Consider the following 20,472-nt stretch of genomic DNA (forward strand, 5'->3'; position numbering starts at 1 on the left):
GATCTTTCTCTGGGCTCAACTTCCACATTTCTAAAATAGGGAAACAAAGCGAGGGCAGGGATTTTCAAACCGTGTTCCATAACTATGCCGAGGAAGTGATTCAGGGGCTTCTCAGGGGAGCTAGAGACTCAACCATTGGAAATCTGGGACCTCCCTACCCACACTTCAACCAAAACAGCCCTGATTTGATATGCTTTAGAATTTTGGCTTCATAGTAACATGTCAACCTAAAACAAAGTTCTGTGACATTAATTTTTAAAAGAACAGCTAGGCTATAGAATCTTCTAAGTTCCTTCTAGCTTCAAAATTTACTACTAGGATTTAATTTCTTTTATTTATTTATTTATTTTTGGTTGGGGGAAACTTCCCCAAATATATGACTTAAAATATGTACTAGCCAACTCTTTCAGGATATGGAAGGGTTTCTTTTAAATTAAAAAAATGTAAGGTCTTTTGAGTGTCTTATTCTCAGAATAGAATCTGAGAGTAATTTTATCTGAAGTGTCTAAACCTTTGGCTTAACTCTGTCTCTGAGGGATTCTGTGCAGTAACCATGAGACAGAGCCAGATAGTGAGGATAAAAACGCTCGTAGATCATCCAGGTCTTCCTTTCTCCAAGGGGTCTTGTGGGGGGTGTGGAATGCATGTCTTATCTCAGCCACAGGGCCCAGAGAAGGGCTGTTGGGATGACAGGGCCAACTGAAGCCTCTGAACCTCTGCAGGAGCACTCTTGTACAGCACCAGTGTGAGTTTCATACCACTGAATTGGTGATACTACTTCCCGTCATTCTCAGCTCCTCCCCAGTGTTTGGAATTTCCACTCATCAACCCAGATAACTCAAAACATAATAACATTCCTTGGGTAGGGACTAACTATTCCTAGTTTCCCAAATGCAACTTCCTTCTCTTAGGAAGACTGGCAAAGGCTGGGGTGGTCTCCACAATGACCCTGCTTCCAGCCAGTTGAGGTAAGTCTTTTTATTACTTCTTCCTCACAAGGAGCAGGGATGGAAGAAAATCATAACTATAATTATCGTTAACTTTTACTAGGCACAAAGCACTTTATATGCATCATTTAATTTAAGCCTCCTGATAACCATCAAGGTAGACATTATTATTATCTCAAAAAGGTCAAGTAACTAGGCCAACAGGAATAGGAATGATTGAGAGGTTATATTAGAGATTTCATACATTGTTGGTGGGAATGCAAAATAGTACAACGAATAAGTACAGGAGCAGAGTCAGCATTGGAACCTAAGTTTGCCTGTCAGTCTCAACTCTTCACCAGACATGGCACTGTACTAAGGGTCTGTTTACTTAATGGGTCCCATGGGACCTCATTTCAGCAGTCTCGTTTCCTGAGTGCCTAACCATAAGCATCCATCTTTCAAATATGCAGGCCAAAAATAACTTTTTCTCAATTGTACCCCATATGCTCAGAGATGACAAAGTCCAGGAACAGGGGAGGACAATTATAATCACACAGGCAGCATCTCACTCACGGCAAACTATCATCGGTGGATGTGGGAAAGCAATGCCTTTTGCAATACACCCTGGGAGAGGGTCTTCATCTAGAGCCACTTACTTGGCAAATACATGCGGGCTCTATCCTGTACTGCTATCATTGTTATGCTTTTTTCATATGTAATGCCATACCCCAAACCAACATTCCATGGAAAAATTGTCAATGCCACGTTTATGTGCGCACGCACACACACACACACACACACACACACTCATTTTATACACTTTTTTCTTTTATCCTGTTTCTAAAACATGACATTTACTCTTCTGAGACATTTCGGGTGAGATACCACTAGAAAGCAATTTTACCACTAAATTATAAAACCTACCATATGATATTACCTATAAGTGGAACCTAATCAACAAAACAAACAAGAAAGCAAAACACAACTAGAGACATTGAAATTAAGAACAAACTGACAGTAACCAGAGGAGAGGTGGGAGGGAATAATGGGGAGAAAAGAGGGAAGGGTTTTCAGGAACATGTACAAAGGACACATGGACAAAACCAAAGAGGGGTAGGATCAAGGGTGGGGAGTGGGGATGGCTGGGGTTGGGGGGAGTGATGGGGGTAAATGGAGACAACTGTACTTGAACAATAATAAAAAATAAAAATAAAAAATAAAACCTATGACAATGTAAATTAACTCTCAATTGCAATGCCCTTAGCAGGCCCACCTGATGGAACTCCTCTAAATATGGCACAAGAATTCTAAGAAACTATGTTGATAGAGTTGGCATCTTAACTTTCAGAGGCAGCTTCCCCCTCTGTGGAAGCAAGTGTCCTGTGTTATATTTTAACCAACAGCAGTTCATTCTGTGAGCTGTATATCAAACAAAGAAGGCAATGGAATCAGCAAAGCCAGTTCGAAAGCTGCCATATGCTAGGGAGGGTCTTAAATCTGGTTTTGACGCATTACTTCAGGCCTAGTGATTTTGTTCTTGGCTAAATTGGCTTGTGAGGCAATAATTGGGGGTGGGGGGAGGCTTCTCTATGGAAGACATGTGGGCATGTTGTAGGCAATTCAGAAAAGTGTAGGGGCTGAAAATTAATCAATTGAAGCTTGATGTAAACAAATGAACTGATGCTAGTGTTAGAATATGAATGATTGAGACAAATAGATTAGTTGGGGGATACATCCCTAATTATGAGGCAATCGTGAATACTGATGCAATCATCTCCCTACATGCAAGACAAGAGGGGAAATCAAGCTGTCTTGCTGGGAAGTTGTTGAAGTTTTGGAGCCAGAAAACTGACAGTAAAGAGGCAAGATTTCCTTGGCCTTCTTTTCCTCGTAAGTCGTGTTCCTTATTGTCCAGTAACTTGGAAGAGAAGAACTTGAGAGGCTTGGCCCTTACTGAGTAGAGACTAGAAACATCTGGGAATAAGAGGTTCTGGGAGGTCAGGAAGGCATATATGGAGATAGGGGGAGAAGAACCCTGTGTTCCGAGAAGAATCCTGGGCCCAAATATCACGAGCAAGGCCTGGTTTTGTTCCACAAGGAACCTGTTTACAATCACATGTTTTGGATTGCTGAATAAGGGCTGGCCGCTCAACTCATGTCCCTGTAGCCTAGTTAAAAGTTAGTCACATGGTATGGTATAATTGGTTACAAAAATACTGCTCCATAATGTTAGGAGGATTATTTCAACTTGTTCTTGTCTTCTGTATGTATCCATTTAGGGTGCTTCTTTTCATCTTTATTTACATCTCTTTTATTAACTCCTCCTGAGGACTATACATACCTCTGTCCATTCAGAGAGAAACCACTCACTGGGACAGTCATCTTTCTTGCAGGCTTGCTGGGAGGCCAGTTTTGGGGCTGAACAGAAGGTCTCAGGAAGCTCCAGGAAGCTGCCATCAGCCATGCGCTGCTTGCAAAGAACCTCACGCATCTGAATACCCCCTCCACAGGTCCTGGAACACTGGGGAAAGAAGGAAAGTCAACCCAACGTAAGAAAGTCGCGTGTTTAAGTGTCAATTTTTACCTTCCCCTTCATGGTAAAGAGTGAAAAAAGGAGAAGAAAAAAAAACCCAGAAAAAGAAGAAAAGCCAGGAACCAGCCCAAAGGATTTTGCTTTTTCTCCTTGAAATAAATTTTGTAGCAAGACCTACTACACCCCCCATTCTTAATCTCAAGTATTTCACTAGAGTGTCCAGGATTTCAAGAGCATTTAAATCTTAGAAAGTTGCTTCTAAATGATGATTTGCAGCCACCCAAGACAACTGGTTTAAAAGGTTAGTATAATAGAGTGCTAAACATATTTATGATCCAGTGAAAATAATCTGTGTTGCTTCCTGAATGAACAAGAGAGAGCCCCTGCCATCAGTGTAAGTCTGGGGGAGTTAACCTGCAGAGAAGGCAGCCCTCTCTAAGTGTAAATGCCCAACTGTACCACGCTGGAGGGGCATTAAATATGAGCCTGGTTTTCTGAAGAACTGCTCTGGAATACTTTTCTTACAGAATTTGTGATTTCTTAGGCAGTGGGAGCAAGAGCCATTGAAATTTGGGATACAAGAAAAATAGCCATATTTCAGTGGTTTTCAGCAGGATCCCAAACACACTGTCTACTTGTAACTTAATAGTTATAATACACTTGCTTGAGGAGGGAGAGAGGCCTGCAGCAGCACAGAGTGTTGGCTGTTATTACAAGTATTTGCTACTCCATTACAATAGCAAAGAGGCCTTCAAATTTTAGTTGGGCACATGACTTTTTAGTCCATAGACCAGATTTGCCCAAGTCCCTTGGAAGTAGAAATGCCCAGGTGACCAAGTGCTGTGCCTGCTGCAGCAATGGCCTCTTAGAACAGGAATGACTTAGATAAACAGATTAGTTGGGGGATATATCCCTAACTTATGAGGCAACGGTGAATGCTGAGACATTATACTCAGAACTGCAAGGGACATTCATAACTCCAGCTCAGGTTAGGATGCTGATACAACATCCCTGAGTACAGTCACAAGGCTGTTGTGGCCCAGCTCTCACCCCTTACTCAATGGTCCCAACCTTGTATGCATTTTTAAATCACCTGAGCTTTTTTTTAAATTACTGAGGTCTCACATTTAATCAGAAATTTAATCTTTAAATCAGAAACTCTGGGAGATGGGTAACATACATCAGTTTTTTAAATTAAAAAAAAAAATTCTCCCAGGGAATTCTGAAACCAGGGTTGAGAACCATCTTTCAAAGAATGTCCCTCTACAATGTCCAGTGGGAATGAGATACAAATAGAGGGCACATCCTGAGACCCAGAGAGGCCTCTGTCAGGACCACTGGTTGTTTGGACCCCACTGGAGGAAAAGTGCCCTTTATTTGCAGCTGTGAATGGCTTGAGAATCCAGAGCTACTGAATAACAAAGTTAGAGAAGCTATCAACTTAGTCATATTAGGTCTTTTAAGTTTATACCTTTCAAACCATTCAAGGCAATGGTGAACAACCTTCATTTGTATGTATGTATGTATGTATTTGTTTATTTATTTTTCCTTTTTATTGAATTTCTTGGGGTGACACTGGTTAACAAAATTGTACAGATTTCAAGTTAGGACTTTAGGCCAAGATGGAGGCGTAGGTAGACACACTGTGCCTCTTTGCACAACTAAAAGAAGGATAACAACAAAATAAAAAACAAAACAAAACCCAGAACTGAAAGAAAATCAAACTATGGAAGTCTGACAACTAAGCAGTTAAAGAAGAAATATTCATCCAGACCAGTAGGAAAGGTGGAGACAGGCAGCCAGGCAGAGACAGGCAGCCAGGCAGAGAGGATTCAGGGCAAGGTGGTGGCTGGTGAAGTGGGCAATACCATATTTGCATGCAGATAAAACAGGAGGAACAACTGGGGAGCAAGACAAACTGCACAAACCAAGATTCCAGCACAGGGAAATAAAGCCTCAAAGCCTCTGACTAAAAAACCTATGTGGGTTAAGAAGGTGGGAGAAACTTCCAGCCTCATAGGAGAGTTTGTTAGAGAAATCCACAGGGGCCTAAAATGTACACAAACTCACCCAACTGGGAATCAGCACCAGAAGGACCCAATGTGCTTGTGGGTAGTGGGGGAAGTAACTGAAAACTGGCGAAAGAGCCGAGCAAGTGGCATTGTTTCCTCTTGGACCCCTCCCCCACATACACTACCACAACACAGCTGTCCAACCCTGGCAAATATCAAGACTCTGCCCCTTATTATGTAACAGGTGTGCTGAGACAAAAAAATTATGGCCCAAATGAAAGAACAGATCAAATCTCCAAAAATAGAACTAAGCGATGAAGAGATAGCCAACCTATCAGATGCAGAGGTCAAAACACTGGTAACCAGGATGTTCACAGAATTGGTTGAGTATGGTTGCAAAATAGAGGAAGAAGTGAAGGCTATACAAAGTGAAATAGAGAAAAACATACAGGGAACCAACAGTGAAGGGAAGGAAACTGGGACTCAAATCAATGATTTGGACCAGAAGGAAGAAATAAACATGGAACCAGAACAGAATGAAGAAACAAAATTAAAAAACACAAGGAGGGGCTTAGGAACCTCTGGGACAAACTTTAAATATTCCAACACCTGAATCATAGGGGTGCCAGAAGGGGAAGAGGAAGAAAAAGAAATGGAAAACTTATCTGAAAACAGAATGAAGGAGAACTTCTCTAATCTGGCAAAGGAAACAGACTTCCAGAAAGCCCAGGAAGCTCAGAGAGTCCCAAAGAAGTTGGACCCAAGGAAGCATACACCAAGGCACATCATAATTGCATTACCCAAGATTAAGATAAGGAGAGAATCTTAAAGACAGCAAGAGAAAAGGAGATAATTACCTATAAAGGAGTTCCCATAAGACTATCAGCTTATTTCTTAAAAGAAATCTTACAGACAAGAAGGGGATGAACAGCCATATTCAAAGTCATGAAAGGCAGGGACCTATATCCAAGATTACTCTAACCAGCACAGCTATTATTTAGAATGGAAGGAAAGATAAAGTGCTTCCCAGATAAGGTCAAGTAAAGGAGTTCATCATCACCAAGCCCTAATTATATGAAATGCCAAAGGGACTTATCTAAGAAAAAGAAGATCAAAACTATGAATGGTAAAATGACAACACACTCACAACTATCAACAACTGAACTTAAAAAAAGAAAAACAAAAACAAATTAAGAAAACAACTAGAACAGGGACAGAATCACAGAAATGCAGGTCACATGGAGGGTTATCAGTAGGGGAGGGGTGGGAAAGGGGGAAAAGTACAGGGAATAAGTAGCATAAATGGTAGGTAGAAAATAGACAGGGGGAGGTTAAGAATAGTATAGGAAATGTAGAAGCCAAAGGATTTATAAGTAGGACCCATGGACACAAACTAAGAGGGGGTAAGGTGAATACAGGTGGGGGGGGGGAGGTATGCAGGGCAGAGAGGAATAAAGGGGGGGAATGGGACAACTGTAATAATCAATAAAATATATTAAAAAACAAAACAAAATTATACAGGTTTTGGGTACACAATTCTATAACACATTATCTGTACACTGTAATGTGTGCTCACCACCCCAAGTCAAATCTCTGTCCATCACCATTTATTGCCACTATACCCTCTTCCACCTCCCCTATCCCCCTTCTCCCCAGCAATTACCACACTCTTGTATGTATCCATGAGTTTTTTCCTTTCTCTTTTTTGTTCAATCCCTCTGCCCCATTTGCATTTTAAATTTAAAAATTTTGAAATGAAAATAACCTTATTGAGTCTCATAGGGGAAAAATGTATTTTTCTTATGGATAGATTCAACTACTTACTCACTAAATAAAAGAAGGCTATGAGGTGGAACCACCCTATGGGTTAGGTCTTGTCCCTACTTTATAGATGAAGAAGCTGAGGCTAGACAGGTGAAGCTCCTGAATTAGGGTCCCATGCTGAACATGTTCTCTGGGTGGGGGTGGTGGATACAGCTGAAGAATGAGCCCAAACTTGGTTTCTCTTTTCTGTGCTTGCAGGAACCACTCTTTGCTTGCAACAGAGGGTACTCTGACTGCTGCTTCATGCTGAGGGCTCCAGGCCTTGTGAGCCCTAAGCCTGCAAAGAGCCTGGTCTCCATCACATCCCCACTGAAGGGGCAATGCTTTGAAATTCAATCCTCAGCCTCCACTCTGTGACTGTCCCTGGCTGGTAGGAGCCAGCCCATGATCCAGGCTGGAGGCCAACATTCTAAAATGACTTATCTGCATTGTGGAGGCCCTGGAAATTTCTTTTCCCTAGACCCTTTGGTTTCTGTGCTGCAAGTCTACATTTGAATGTAGCTTCTAGGCTGTGCCAAAAGCCAGGTGGGTGGGTAGACTACAGGCAGTGCTCTACAGCCAATTGTTCCTCATCACAGATTCAAACAGTTTCTTCCAAAGATTTGCCTAGCATGTCTTTTAGCCATAATTAAGGAGAAAGCTATGGCTTTGAAGCTAATGCTTCAAGCTTGGAGTGGACCAGGCTTTTGGCTTCTCTGTCTCTTTTGGTGATTCCCTGGCATTTTTATTTATCAGAGATGCAAACTTTTATTTAGTTCTTGTTTAGCAGTAGTTCAATAAACTCTTAAAGGATGTTATCTTGAATGCATTTGTACCCACACTGTTCTGCACAGTGCCTTCTGTGAATGTAAACCCTCAATAAGTATTTGTGGGATTGAATTGAAGTTGTGAGTTGGAGGAAATTTAAATTAGCAGCTAAAAATTCCATTTACTTACTTCTTGTTATTAAGGACAACTAAGGTTTTACATTTGGCTTTACGGTCTTTTGCATGATTTCTTAAGTTCAGCCTTTTCTTATTTCTGTCAAATTCTTACTTCTAACCAACCAGTTATTCTATTATCAGATTCATTATAACCTCCATTGTTCAGCCCATCTTCAGAACTCTTTTATAACTAGACAACAGACCATGTGAATTACTGATTCCTAAGGATTCACTAAATTCAGGGGTTGTGTTTTACACAATTCTTTTTATTCTATGAATTAAATTTCTTTATGAACTTAATGTAATTTTGTTCAAATCATAATTGTCTGAAGAAGTTTATACTGATGAGTTGAAAAATTTAAATCTCAAGCTCGGATCTCTCCCCTATCCACACTAAACATGTCCACTTAAATGCAAATAGGCATCTTGACCTAAACATGTCTAAAACGGAACTTATGATTCTGCCCCTCCCATATCACCTCAAATCTGCTCTCTCCTCAGTCTCCCCCACTCATTTAATGGTGCTATATTCAAGACAAAAACTTAGAAGTTCTTGATTTTTCTTTTTTTTCTCACCCCCTCTGCCCTGATGACCAGTCCATGAGAAATACTTTCAGATATGCCTCTAAAATAAGGAAGATTTTTCTCCATAATAAGTAATAAATTGGGATACCATCATTTCTTGCCTAGCCCTACTAGTAAGCTTCCTAATGGGTCTTTCAGTTTCCAGTTTTTTCAGTTAGCTCCTCGCATGATATAGATAGCATACTCAATTTGAAGAGAGCTCCTCTCTCTTTCTGATGGTCTTCAGAAAACCCCATTGGCTGAACACAACTAGAAGCCAGAGGGGAGAGTCTACCTAGGCCAGCCTCCTAGATACAGGTGAAAAAGATAAAGAGGGGATCTAGAGAAACAATGGAAGATATTGAGCATATCATCTTATTTCCTACAGTCTATTCTCCACATTAGCAAGAGTGATGTTTTTGAAGCATAAATCATATTTCATAATCCTCCTCCTTAAAAACTCCAATGGCTTCCCCTAGTAATTAGAATGGAATTTTACTACTCTTACCCTACCCTGCAAAGCCCTACATATTCTGGTCTCTGCTCTGATGGACCTTTAAGACTAAGTCAAATCCTTCCAACTTCATTCACTTACTCCACAGAAAGTTATTAAATACCAATCATGTACCAAGCATGGTTCTAGGTTCTAGCAGTGAACAAGAAACCTCACACACTTCTCCAATTTCATCTTATACAATTCTTCTTCCCTGCTGTCGTTGTTGCTCCAGTGCCAAGCGTGTTTCTTCCACTGGACCTTCACACTTGCTTTTCTCTGTAATTGGACCATTCTTCTCTTACATCTCCATGTAGCTGAGAATTTCCAGTCATTCAGGTTCAATTCCATTCTCTTGTGCTTGGAGAGGCCATCCCTAACCCCCTACCTAGAGTAGCCAAAGCAGTCTCTATCCTGTTTACCTTATTTTATTTTTAAAATAGTTCTTTCAAGTAGCTGTCATCTCTTTCAGAAGTTGTAATCTACTAGCTCTATGAAGGAAGCAATTTTGCTTCTCTTATAGCTCATATTAGTGTTTAAGAATAGCAATCAAAACTTTTCCCCAGTATAATATTATTACATCTTTAATAAGAGACCTTAAGATTAGATGACTTCATCTCTAGTTTTTTTATCCACATCCTTTTTCATTTTTTTCTCTTTAAAGTTAATGATTTGTTTGTTTCCCAGTAAAGAAGTGGTCAGGATATGAGCTAAACCGTAGAATGACATTTCATAACAGATGCTGGAAGTATGTGATATTTTGAAATGATCCATAAATATGTACACTCTAGTGAAAATGCAGTGTATTTTTCTATGACAGAAGTAATGACTGGTTCATAAAATCATTATCCTCTAAACCTCAAAATGACATCAAACCACTTTTCTTCTAATCCTTTGATTATAACTCATAGTAAATTCCCCATGGGTCCTACTGAGTTTGTTAGGCATAAAGAACATACTCTTGAAGTTTCTGTTACCTGTGACTGACATTTTAGACACTTTACTAGTGATGTCAGATTTGTAGTAGTACGGATCTCTCCAGTGCTTGATGGCTAAAAGTTTCTGTTTCTAAATAGCTTCTGAGGCACATGGGCTTCCATTCAATTTGAATAAATGGTCCAAAAATAAACAAGTAGTTGAATAAAAATAGCTCTCAAATTCAAGCTGTCAGTTAGAGCCTTTTAACAAATGTGGCAATAAGGAAAGATTGAGGTTAATTTTCTCTTTCAAATTGAGGAAGTAGATGACGAAAATAATTGGTCTTACTTCAAGGGTAGAGATGTAATAAAATTGTGCTATAGAGTGTGACCACTCACTTAAAATAACATAGCTGGGTTATTGACTTGCAGAGAGGATCTGATTTAAGGGACAGACCTTCAGATAATTGCTCGAAACTGTACAAAAGTCTGTGACAATATGATGACAAAACAGCTGCCAGAAAGTAAAAAACAAAACAAAACAAAAACACAAAACCCAGTTTATTTGAAGTTTGATCTACAGTAGTCTCCTTTTATCTGTGGTTCCACTTTCCATAGATTTGGTTACTCACTGAAATGGTCCAAATATATCAAATGGAAAATTCCAGAAATAAATAATCCATAAGTTTTAAACTTTCTGCTGTTCTGAGTAGCATAATAAAATCTTGCACATCCCACTCTGTCCTGCTTGGGATGTAAATCATCTTGCTTGGGATGTAGTGTTTTGTCCAGCCTCTTTATGATGTATAAGCTCCCTGCCCATTAGTCAGTTAGTAGCATTGGGGTCATCAACTTCACCATGGTGGTGTCACAGCACTTGTGTTCAAGTAATCCTTGTTTTACTTAATGCCAAAGAGAAGCTGTAAAGTGCTTCCCTTAAGTCAAAAGGTGCGACCAATAGAACAAGATGTGTTGAGAGAGAGACAGAGGGAGAGGAAGAGAGACCCCACATTCGCATAACTTTTCTTTTAGTATATTATTATAATTGTCCTGTTTTAACATTAGTTATTGTTAATATCTTAATGTGCCTAATCTATAAATTAAACATTATCATAGGTATGTGTGTACAGGAAAAAACATAGTATATATATGGGGGGGACCCCCCAAAAAACTGGAATTATCTTCTGAAGCTGGGACCCTTATAGTACAGGCTTCTACCACTAGATGAGTGTTCTAGAAACCCATCTATATCAGTGTACCAGCTGGCATTGTGGCGAGGGCTGTGTTCGGCTTTAGTGAATTTTTTTTGAAGACGTTTTCAATGCACTTGCCCATTTCCTGATGGGGATTTACGGATATACCTGCCCATGCTGCACTGGGTGTTGAGCAGTTTTTGACCAAAAGTGGCATGACCCCATGCCCCACCTTCCCTATTTACTGGATCTTGCCCTGAGTGACATTTTTTGTTTGTTTGTTTTGTTTCTCTGGATGAAAAAAAGTCCTCAAAGGGAAACATTTTGCCAATGTGGAAGAGGTGAAACAAAAAATGGCAGAAGCATTAAAAGGCATCAAAATTGATGAGTTCAAAAACTGTTGTGAGCAGTGGAAAAAAAATGTCTCAGTAGGTGTATTGTATCAAATGGAGAGTGCTTTGAAGGTGACTGAAGTTTAAACATAAGAATAAATACACAATGTTTTATAAATAAATTCCCATTTTTGGGTGCCCCCTTGTAGAGTTCAGCACTATCTGCAGTTTCAGGATCTACTGTGGGTCTTGGAACCTATCCCCTGGTAATGAGGGGGGCTACTATACACAAGAAGCCCTTAGGAAATCCTCAGTGTCTGGAACTTCTCAGACTCATTCCCTGCCAACTTGCCACAGACCAGAGCTTTAGCTACAATGTGCAATTTACCTGTCTCTGGGCACACAGATGCCTTCTCTGCTCAGGCCTTCGCTCCGTGAGCAATGCTTTGCTTTTCTTTGTCCATCTAGAAACTCCTAAGACATCCTTGAAGGCCTAACTCAAAGGCTGCTTCTTCAGGATTGCTTCCTTAGGGCCTCTGCCTCATGGCAAATGAATCACTTCCTTCCCACCAGGACCTGGAAGGGCACTGCCTCTCTCTTGTTAGGACTAATCACTTGTGTCCTGCTATCTTCCTCTGCCTCCCTGCAGGCACGCAGAATTAGGCATCTTTTGAAGAAAGGGAACGTATTAATCTTTCTATTCCCCAGTGTTTTGTATAGATTCTGCCAGAGAGCATTCACTTCATAAATGTTTGTTGAATCAATGATTGGATGAATAAAAGAGCCCCAAGTCCAGATGGTTAAAAGATGTAAAACAAACATCCAGATGATGGGCTGAACGTCTACCTTTTATTGAGCTGTTTTATCATCAGCCAGAACCTACTTCTAAGCAAGTCAGCAGTGGGTTTCAGCTGGGGCAGCATGTGTTCCCTTGGGAGCCCTGACCCTCCAGGTACGGTAGAGAACCTCCTAGCTGAGTTAATATTCTCAGGAATATTGGTCAGTGTTTCTTAAAAGCCTGTCTCATCTTTGCTCAAAAAGTTTCCCTGGTGTGTTTATACAGCGGTGGGCAAACTTTTGAGTACTGAAAACACAGTTTATTCTCATATTAGCATTTATTATTGTATTATTTTCCATACAAACAACTGTAAACCTACTTTTGACCTTCCCTATAATGGTAAAAAGGTGATTTTAGATATTTTGTACTGTAGAAGATGAAATTTCAAGTATATAAAGGTTCTGAGGTCTATGAGGACTTTGTGGACCTGTTGAGAGGTCCTGGTCAGGGCGACAGCTCTGCAGTGAGAGGCAGACTGCAAAGAAGAACAAATTTTTAAAGAAACAGCAAGATAAATTTAATAAAAATATATGAAAATGTTTGCCTTATAAATCATTTAAAATAATATTGTGGTATATAAAAGTAGATCTCTAGTAAGGGGTATTATTTTTAAATATATGCCATAAACAGAATAAATAACAAAAAGTAGTATTATATTGCTGATCCTAGCTGCCATACATGTTCATTATGTAAGGTCATGGACTCGTTTGTTTTATCCTCCTTATACAATAAGGAGGATGCTTAAAAGTTATGATTCCATACAAAAATACAATGGCTCAAGGGTCTTGTATTTTCAAAGATTCTCCTGTAATCATCACATTAATAAATTCTTCTCATATTGACACTTTTGGTTTTATCTTGGTAGTTTAATTTACTGAGAGCCAAGTTTGTTTCCTTGATACCTCAAGTCATATTATTGAGCCCAATACAAAGTGACATTTACGTTCTCTTTCTAAGGTCAACTTTGCGGTTTTAACATAATGTGCTCTTGCTTATAGCTTCTAACTCATTTCATTCATTTTTTTGTTCACTCATTCATTCTTTCATTAAACATTTTATTGAGCACTAGCTGAGTGCCAGGCACTCTTTAGGTGCTGGGGATTTAAGATGATTAATAAACGGTTACTAAGCTTCAGGTATTTTCAGTCCAGTTAGGGAGAAAAAAATTACTCTAAATTAAGTATAGCAAAGTTGGGGAAGGCCCCACAGAGGAGGTTGGCCAGGGAGATAAGGAGTGCTACCAGAGTCAGGTTACATGTTCATAGACCCAGAGCATGGAGGACATGTCATGTTAAATAACTCTGAGGGGTCCTGAGAAGGTGGAGCATAGGTTTCACAGGGAAGGGCATTTGGGAAATGAGACTGAGAAGGCAGATGAGAGGCAGACTATAAAGGGTCTTGGACATAATCTCAAGACCATGGGGCATCATTAAGAGTTTTGAAGTGGTGGGTAACATGATCCAATTTGTAGAAAATGACTCAGGCAGCAAAGGCCAATGGGTTCCAAAGACAACTGCCCTTTGAGATGTTAATAGTTGTGCCATGGAGAAAAGCCTTCCAGGTCAAGTAAGTCTAAATAACACCACACATGTTACACCTGTTTGGGGATTCTCAGCACATATTAATGTTTTAAAGACTCAACAGAGGACCTGTAGTCAGGAACCATTGATACCAGGTTAGGAAACACTGGATGAGGGCGAAGCCAAGACAACACAGGGAGACCAAGTAAAGAGGCTGCTTATAGTGGTTTGGTTAGTTGTGAGGACTAGAACCAACCCAGTAGTAGAAGGATTGATAAAGAAGAGAACAGTTGCGGTTGGGGAGGTATAGGAGGTGGAATTCACAGGATCTGGGCTGACTGAGTGTGAAGGGCAAACAAGGCTGCAATGGCTCCAGTTACCAGCTACAGAACAGGCAGATGGTGCTGTCACCCAAACCGCAGGATCCATGAAGGGGGATGGGTCTGCTGGGGAAGGTGGCAGGTAGGCATGTTACCAAGCATGGTGTTAGACCTTTGAAATTTGAGGTAACTGTGTAGTACTTGAGGCTGAGAGGTTCAAACAGCAGTTAAAGGCAGTGCTTGGTATATAACAGAAGTGGAAACTGAGCCAAAACAAATCATGGCCTAGAGAGACAAAGAAAATGAGGACTGAATCTCACTAAGCAAAACTAAAAATGGGAATAAAATTTCTAGCCCACAATTTTGTGGATTAGAATGTCCTCGATCATCTAATTTCTTAAACTTGGAAATACAAGGCCTGTACAGTATATCTTCTGGGTTTAAAATTCTTGTTCTAGGTGAAGCATAGGGTTGCACACCCACTAAAATGCAGAGCAATTGTTACAAAAAGCTTCCCGCTAATGAAAGCAAGAGCACTGCCTATGTGAAATTTGACTTCTGATCTCTGTTTTCCTTACATTCATTGTTGATTCTAAAGGTAGGATGAGGTGCCCACTTTCTTATGAAATATACTATCGAAACTGAGATAAACATTCTAAGATTTTTTTTCATTCGTGATACAGTATTTTAAATAAATGTGGTCTTTATCTTGTGAGGATTTGTATTTTAGTCACTGGAATATAACAAAAGTGATGGCTAAATTGACTCCTTCTGCCAAAATTCACTTCTCTAATCTAGACCAAAGTTATTCTTTCCTATGTGTGTGTTTAAACCTAGAAAATGAAGATATTGATACTTAAACATCTATAATTGTCATTAAATTCTTTTTCTTAATATTACCAGTAGAGACTTTTCTCTCATACATCTTTTTTATGCAGCTGAACTATAGGCATTTTGAATGCCTATACTCCAATAAAAAAAAATGAAGTATATAGGGAAATGGTTGCATAACCACAGTTTTAAGCAAGGATAAAAATAGGGGCTGTGGTGAACATTTCAGTCTCTGCACAGATGTGTGCAGTATGTATGTACAGTTGGGTGCACATTATCCTGAACATAAGACATATGCAATATAGAGAAATATAAATTATATTTCAGAGTGCTCTCTAATTCTTTCAGTTGAACTCATCTATCACCTTTCTCTTTTTTTCTCATTTCTCTTAAGATTTTTTGAATAAAAATGAATACAGAAAGATTGATGCATACAAAGCTCATAGACAACAATGAGGAATGTGAAGGTAAAAGGCAGATTTAGAATCTCAAGTACCTTGTGCTATTAGAGATTGATTTTTAGTTGGCCCACAATATAACAGATTGTAGAGGCAGAGCTGTGACCCCAAAGATATCTATGAATTAATCCTCAAAACCTTTGAGTATGCTACCTAAGAAGGTAAAAGGAACTTTGCAGATGTGATTAAGTTAAGCAATTTGATGGAGAGGTGACCTGGATTATCCACGTGGGCTTGATATAATTACAGTGGGCCTTACAAGAGGGAGGCAGGAGGATCAGAGTCACAGAGGATGTAAGGACAGAATTAGAGGTTGAAGTGAAGAACTTCGAAGGGGCCATGAGCCAAGAAAACAAGGAGTCTCCAGAAACTGGAAGAGGCAAGGTAACAGATTTTCCCCTAGAATCTCCAGAAGGAATTCAGGCCTGCTAATAAACATCTTGATTTTAGCCAAGTGAGACTGATTTCAGACTTGTGACCTCCAGAGCTATAAGAGAGTAAATTTTTGCTGTTTTAAGCCACTTTCTGTGTGGTATTTTGTTACAGCAGCAATGGGAAACTAATACACAGATTTACTGCCCTGGACATAGGCAGCAAATACTGAATTTTATGTAAACAGCTTATTTTGGAATTGGTATCAGATTTCCTCACAATTTAATGCTTTAGAGCAAATGGTAAACAGGTCTTGGAAAGCTGCATTGTGTAGGGAAAAGAGAAAGGCTTTTGAAGCATACAGTCCCCTTGTTTCCTTCACTGGCTGTGTGACCCAGGGAAAGCACAACCTCTCTGAGCCTTTCCTCACAGGGTTGCTGTGGAGATTATAAGAGAAAATGAAAGAGTAGTAGAATGCGTTCTACCACATGAAGTATAAATTCAGCCTCTCAGTGCTTCAGATTCCTCATTAGTAAAATGGGGATGATTGTAGTAACTATCCCACTAAGGACAGTGCTTGGTACATTATGAGTGCTGCTCTTATTAAAGAGAAGAAGCTCCTAAAATGAAGCAGGTGCCCAACAAATGGACTGGCAGTCTTGCCATGTACCTTTTCAGCACCACCCTGTATACTTTCCACACCTGCACTGAGGGATATGGGGTCTCACTGAAACTTGGTCTGCCATCATTGACCTGATGGTCTAACTCAGAAGTCACAGGGAAGCATCTGTCCAGGTATGGTGGTAGATGACTGTTAAATGAGCAGCACTGATCATGAACAGCATATAACTTCAGTGTGGGAGGACAGTAGAGGAGTCCTGGCAGAAGTGATAGGATTCCTGCCCGACTTTGACAGTCAGGGTGGGGGGGACTGTATGTGAGAGAAGTGAGACTGGAGATGGGCAGGGGCAGATTACAGGGGATGAAGGCCTGACGAAGCCACTGGGTTTTATTGTATGACAATAGAGAATCACTGAAATAAATCCTAGTAAAAGATTGTCATGATCAAGGTGTGTTAGACTGACTTTTGACATATATAAACTGGTTCCCAATTATGGTGCTGTGACACACCAGTGTGAGAGGGTCCCTTGTGAGATGCATGTAATACGTTAATATAGAGCCAGCATCAAAGTTAATAATGATGATGTGTGTGTATTTAAAAAAATTAGAGAAGATTCAGGAGACTGATGCACTAAATAATGTGTTTCAAAAGAGAACTGAAAAATAAACAACAAGATATTAAAGCTAAATGGGTAAAGATAAATATTTAATTGAGTCCTTAAACAAAACCAGAGATAAAAACCAAGGGACACAATACTAACAGGCAGAACTGAAATAAAGAAGGTCCTCTGAAAGCCAAATCTAGAATTAGATTTCTGCTTCATATCTGCCTAATTGTTTCTAAAATAAAGTTTTAACATAAGTACTTGGACTTCATGCTAAGCCCCTCCAGACCTGCAGAATGTGTAAATATTGGCTATTTGCCATTTGTCAGGCAAATGCTCTACAAAGTACAGAGAAGGTTGTATTCTCAGCAGGCAAATGATGATTAAACTTAATTATGCCTTTTCCCCCCTGAAAGAAAAGCATATTGCATGAAATCAGTGTAACTCAGCATTCAAACAGCAAAGAGGGGGAGTTTCTCTTTTCAAGTGGGTCAAAGTCCATCATCTACGGGGTAATCAGGTCTTCTTGAAATGAAGCATTTGGTCCCCATTCTCCTTTTCTTTGACATGAAAAAAGACTGAAAACTGGGTACTGAAGGATTAGAGACCTCAGCACATCCTCTCCTAGATCCAAACAGCTCAATGGAAAAGACCCTGTGAATACACAGCAGGTCTCCTTATCTCAGCAGGATTGCCCAGAGCACCAGGGCTCACCAGACAGGTGGACTGATCAACAGCTGGTGTCCTAACTAAGTACTTTCCTAGGGCCGCAGTCAGCCTGGAGACATGTTACTCTTGACTTAGTCCATGTAGCGTAAACAATGGCTTCCTTTCTTTTAATAAGTGGTAGTAATAGCTGGTTTTGCTTAACAAAACTTAACCAAAGAAGTAGGATTCTAGAAAATAACTTAAGAAAAATAGTCTATTGTTTCCACTAGGTTCAGAGAGATTCCTAGAAGTGACCGAGGGTCCTTTAAACAGACCCTATGCTCCAAATGTTTAACAGGGCATTCCCGCCCCCCAGAGGATGGAATCCCTGGTGGCTTTCACTTTCTATGTTCTTTATTTCTTGTTATGTTTTAATATTTTCCACAATTATTATGTATTGAGTATGAAATAAGATATTTTTAAAGGTCCTAATAAAAGTATAGTCAGTGGCTTGTTGGATGAATTTTAAAGAGCTGTTTATTGGTTTCCTGATTTGAAAACTGTACTTACACAAGCATACCTTAGAGACATTGCAGATTTCATTCCAGATCGCCACAATAAAGCAAGCTGTAATATTTTTGCTGGTGGAGGGTCTTACCTTCAATTTGTTTTAAAAAAAAGAAGAACAAAACCAAAAAGTACACTATCTGTGAAGTGCAATGAAACAAGGTGTACCTGTACCCAACTTATCCCAAAGGCTTCTGCCTAATGGAAGGAAATGAAATGTTTTCAAAATTAATACATATCTTAACAGGCCCAAGGTAGATGGAAAGTGGAAGAATAATTAAATCTTTGGAAATCCACCCTTTTAAATAGGGAGACTGGGCACGGAGGTGGTGTTGGTAGCAAAAGACCAAAAAAGATCCTGTATGTGGAAGTGCTCTAAAAACTTAAAGAGCACCAAAGGTTACTGCCATTATTCTGCAGCACACGTGGCTATCAAAAAGAGGCTGGGGTTTCACGCACCCTTACTGCTAGGTCAGTGTGACCTATAACCACATAACAGAGCAGTAAGCCATACAGTCAGCATTTTCAGGGCTTGTGGGCAGTATTCTTGATTTATTTATTCATTTTGTCATTCAATAAACATTCTATCTAGAACTTACTATGCACTCAATGGCAAAACAAACTAAGTATCACCAGTGGAGGTCAATTTGGGCTGATTCTCCATCTTGTCTGAGGGTTGGCATGGGTCATTGGTGCAGTCTTAGGCCATGGATTCACTCTGGCTAAAGACAAAAGTATAAATACACTAGAAACCAGGAGACCTGGGTTCTAGACCAGGCTTTATGATCTTGAGCAAGGCCATATGTAGGCCACAGTTACCTCATCTGTAAAACAAAAGGGCTCATACACTGTCCCTGAGGGCCCTTTTAGTCACGGTGGCCTCCAACAAAGGGGTATGGTGGGAAGGATCACACAAACCTGGCTTGATGGTCAATCCTAAATTTGCTAGCTGTGTGAGCCTAAGTTTCCTCAAACCCCAAAATGAAGATAATGAAATCTACTTTTCACTGGACTCTAAGGATTGCTGTGAGAATTCAATGAGGTGTGTAATATATATTTCTTTTTTAAAAAAATCCTCACCCAAAGATAATGTTTATTGATTATTTTTATAGAGATAAAGGGAGAGGGAAAGAGAGAGAGAGAGAGATGTGGATGTGAGAGAGAAACATTGATTGGTTGCCTCCCATATGCACTCTGATTGGGGATTAAACCCGCAGCCTAGGTATATGCCTTGACCAGCAATCAAACTGTAACATTTTTTGGTACATGGATGACACTCCAATCAACTGGGCCACCTGGCCAGGGCTGTACTATATATTTCTTAATAGAATGCTGTTACATAGATGTTCAAAATATATAACATCCTCTTGACTTCCATAAACCATTACACGATAGCATGGAATTTATGAACTTAGCCATAGACATTTAAGCTCTAAAAGAAAATATATAGTCAATATCTGTTTCCAGATGCTTTATATTTTAGCATTTTGCTCACTCATTACTATTTGATTTTTTGAGCGCTTTGCTAAATCACAGCCCCTACATGGACTGGGAGCAGGCAGGGGTTCCGGCACCTGATTGTGAAAAGTGAAGAGGACGTGTGGAAGTGGCAGCACGAAGGAAGGGGATGCAAGTCACTGTCCTCTATCCTTGTCAGTTGGATAACCACATAATTTATCTTTCTAATTGGGACACTTTTGAAAGTAAAAATCTGTTTCAGTGAAACTGGGATAAATGTTCCCCTCACATTTCAGGCTTACTTTTTGTGACCTTCGATGTCACTTAAAGGTCCTGGGGCTGGAGCTATGTATCATGTCCCACTGGGGAGGAAATTGCTAAATAAAGTTCTACCCAAATCTAAAATTCTTCTGCATTTTTAAAGGCATAAACATTATTTACATTAGATAAATATAATTTTAGATAAGATACTATCATAAAATAGTTTCGCTTCTATTATGTGTGCTTTAGAGTG

At 39.8% G+C, this 20,472-nt stretch overlaps 1 protein-coding gene across 2 annotated transcripts in view; it reads right to left on the bottom strand.

Moving 5' to 3' along the window:
* ADAMTSL1 (ADAMTS like 1) overlaps positions 1 to 20,472 on the bottom strand; it is a 924,426-nt gene that overhangs the window by 138,374 nt on the left and 765,580 nt on the right. For both annotated transcript variants that reach the window (XM_045840784.1, XM_045840785.1), the window contains one exon: positions 3,271 to 3,450. In XM_045840784.1, the coding sequence (XP_045696740.1) occupies positions 3,271 to 3,450 (180 nt within the window). The remainder of the gene's footprint in view (positions 1 to 3,270; positions 3,451 to 20,472) is intronic.

The sequence above is a fragment of the Phyllostomus hastatus genome, unplaced genomic scaffold (assembly GCF_019186645.2).
Source record: "Phyllostomus hastatus isolate PE091 unplaced genomic scaffold, TTU_PhHast_1.1 phas_contig_34, whole genome shotgun sequence".
NCBI classification, from domain to species: Eukaryota; Metazoa; Chordata; class Mammalia; order Chiroptera; family Phyllostomidae; genus Phyllostomus; species Phyllostomus hastatus.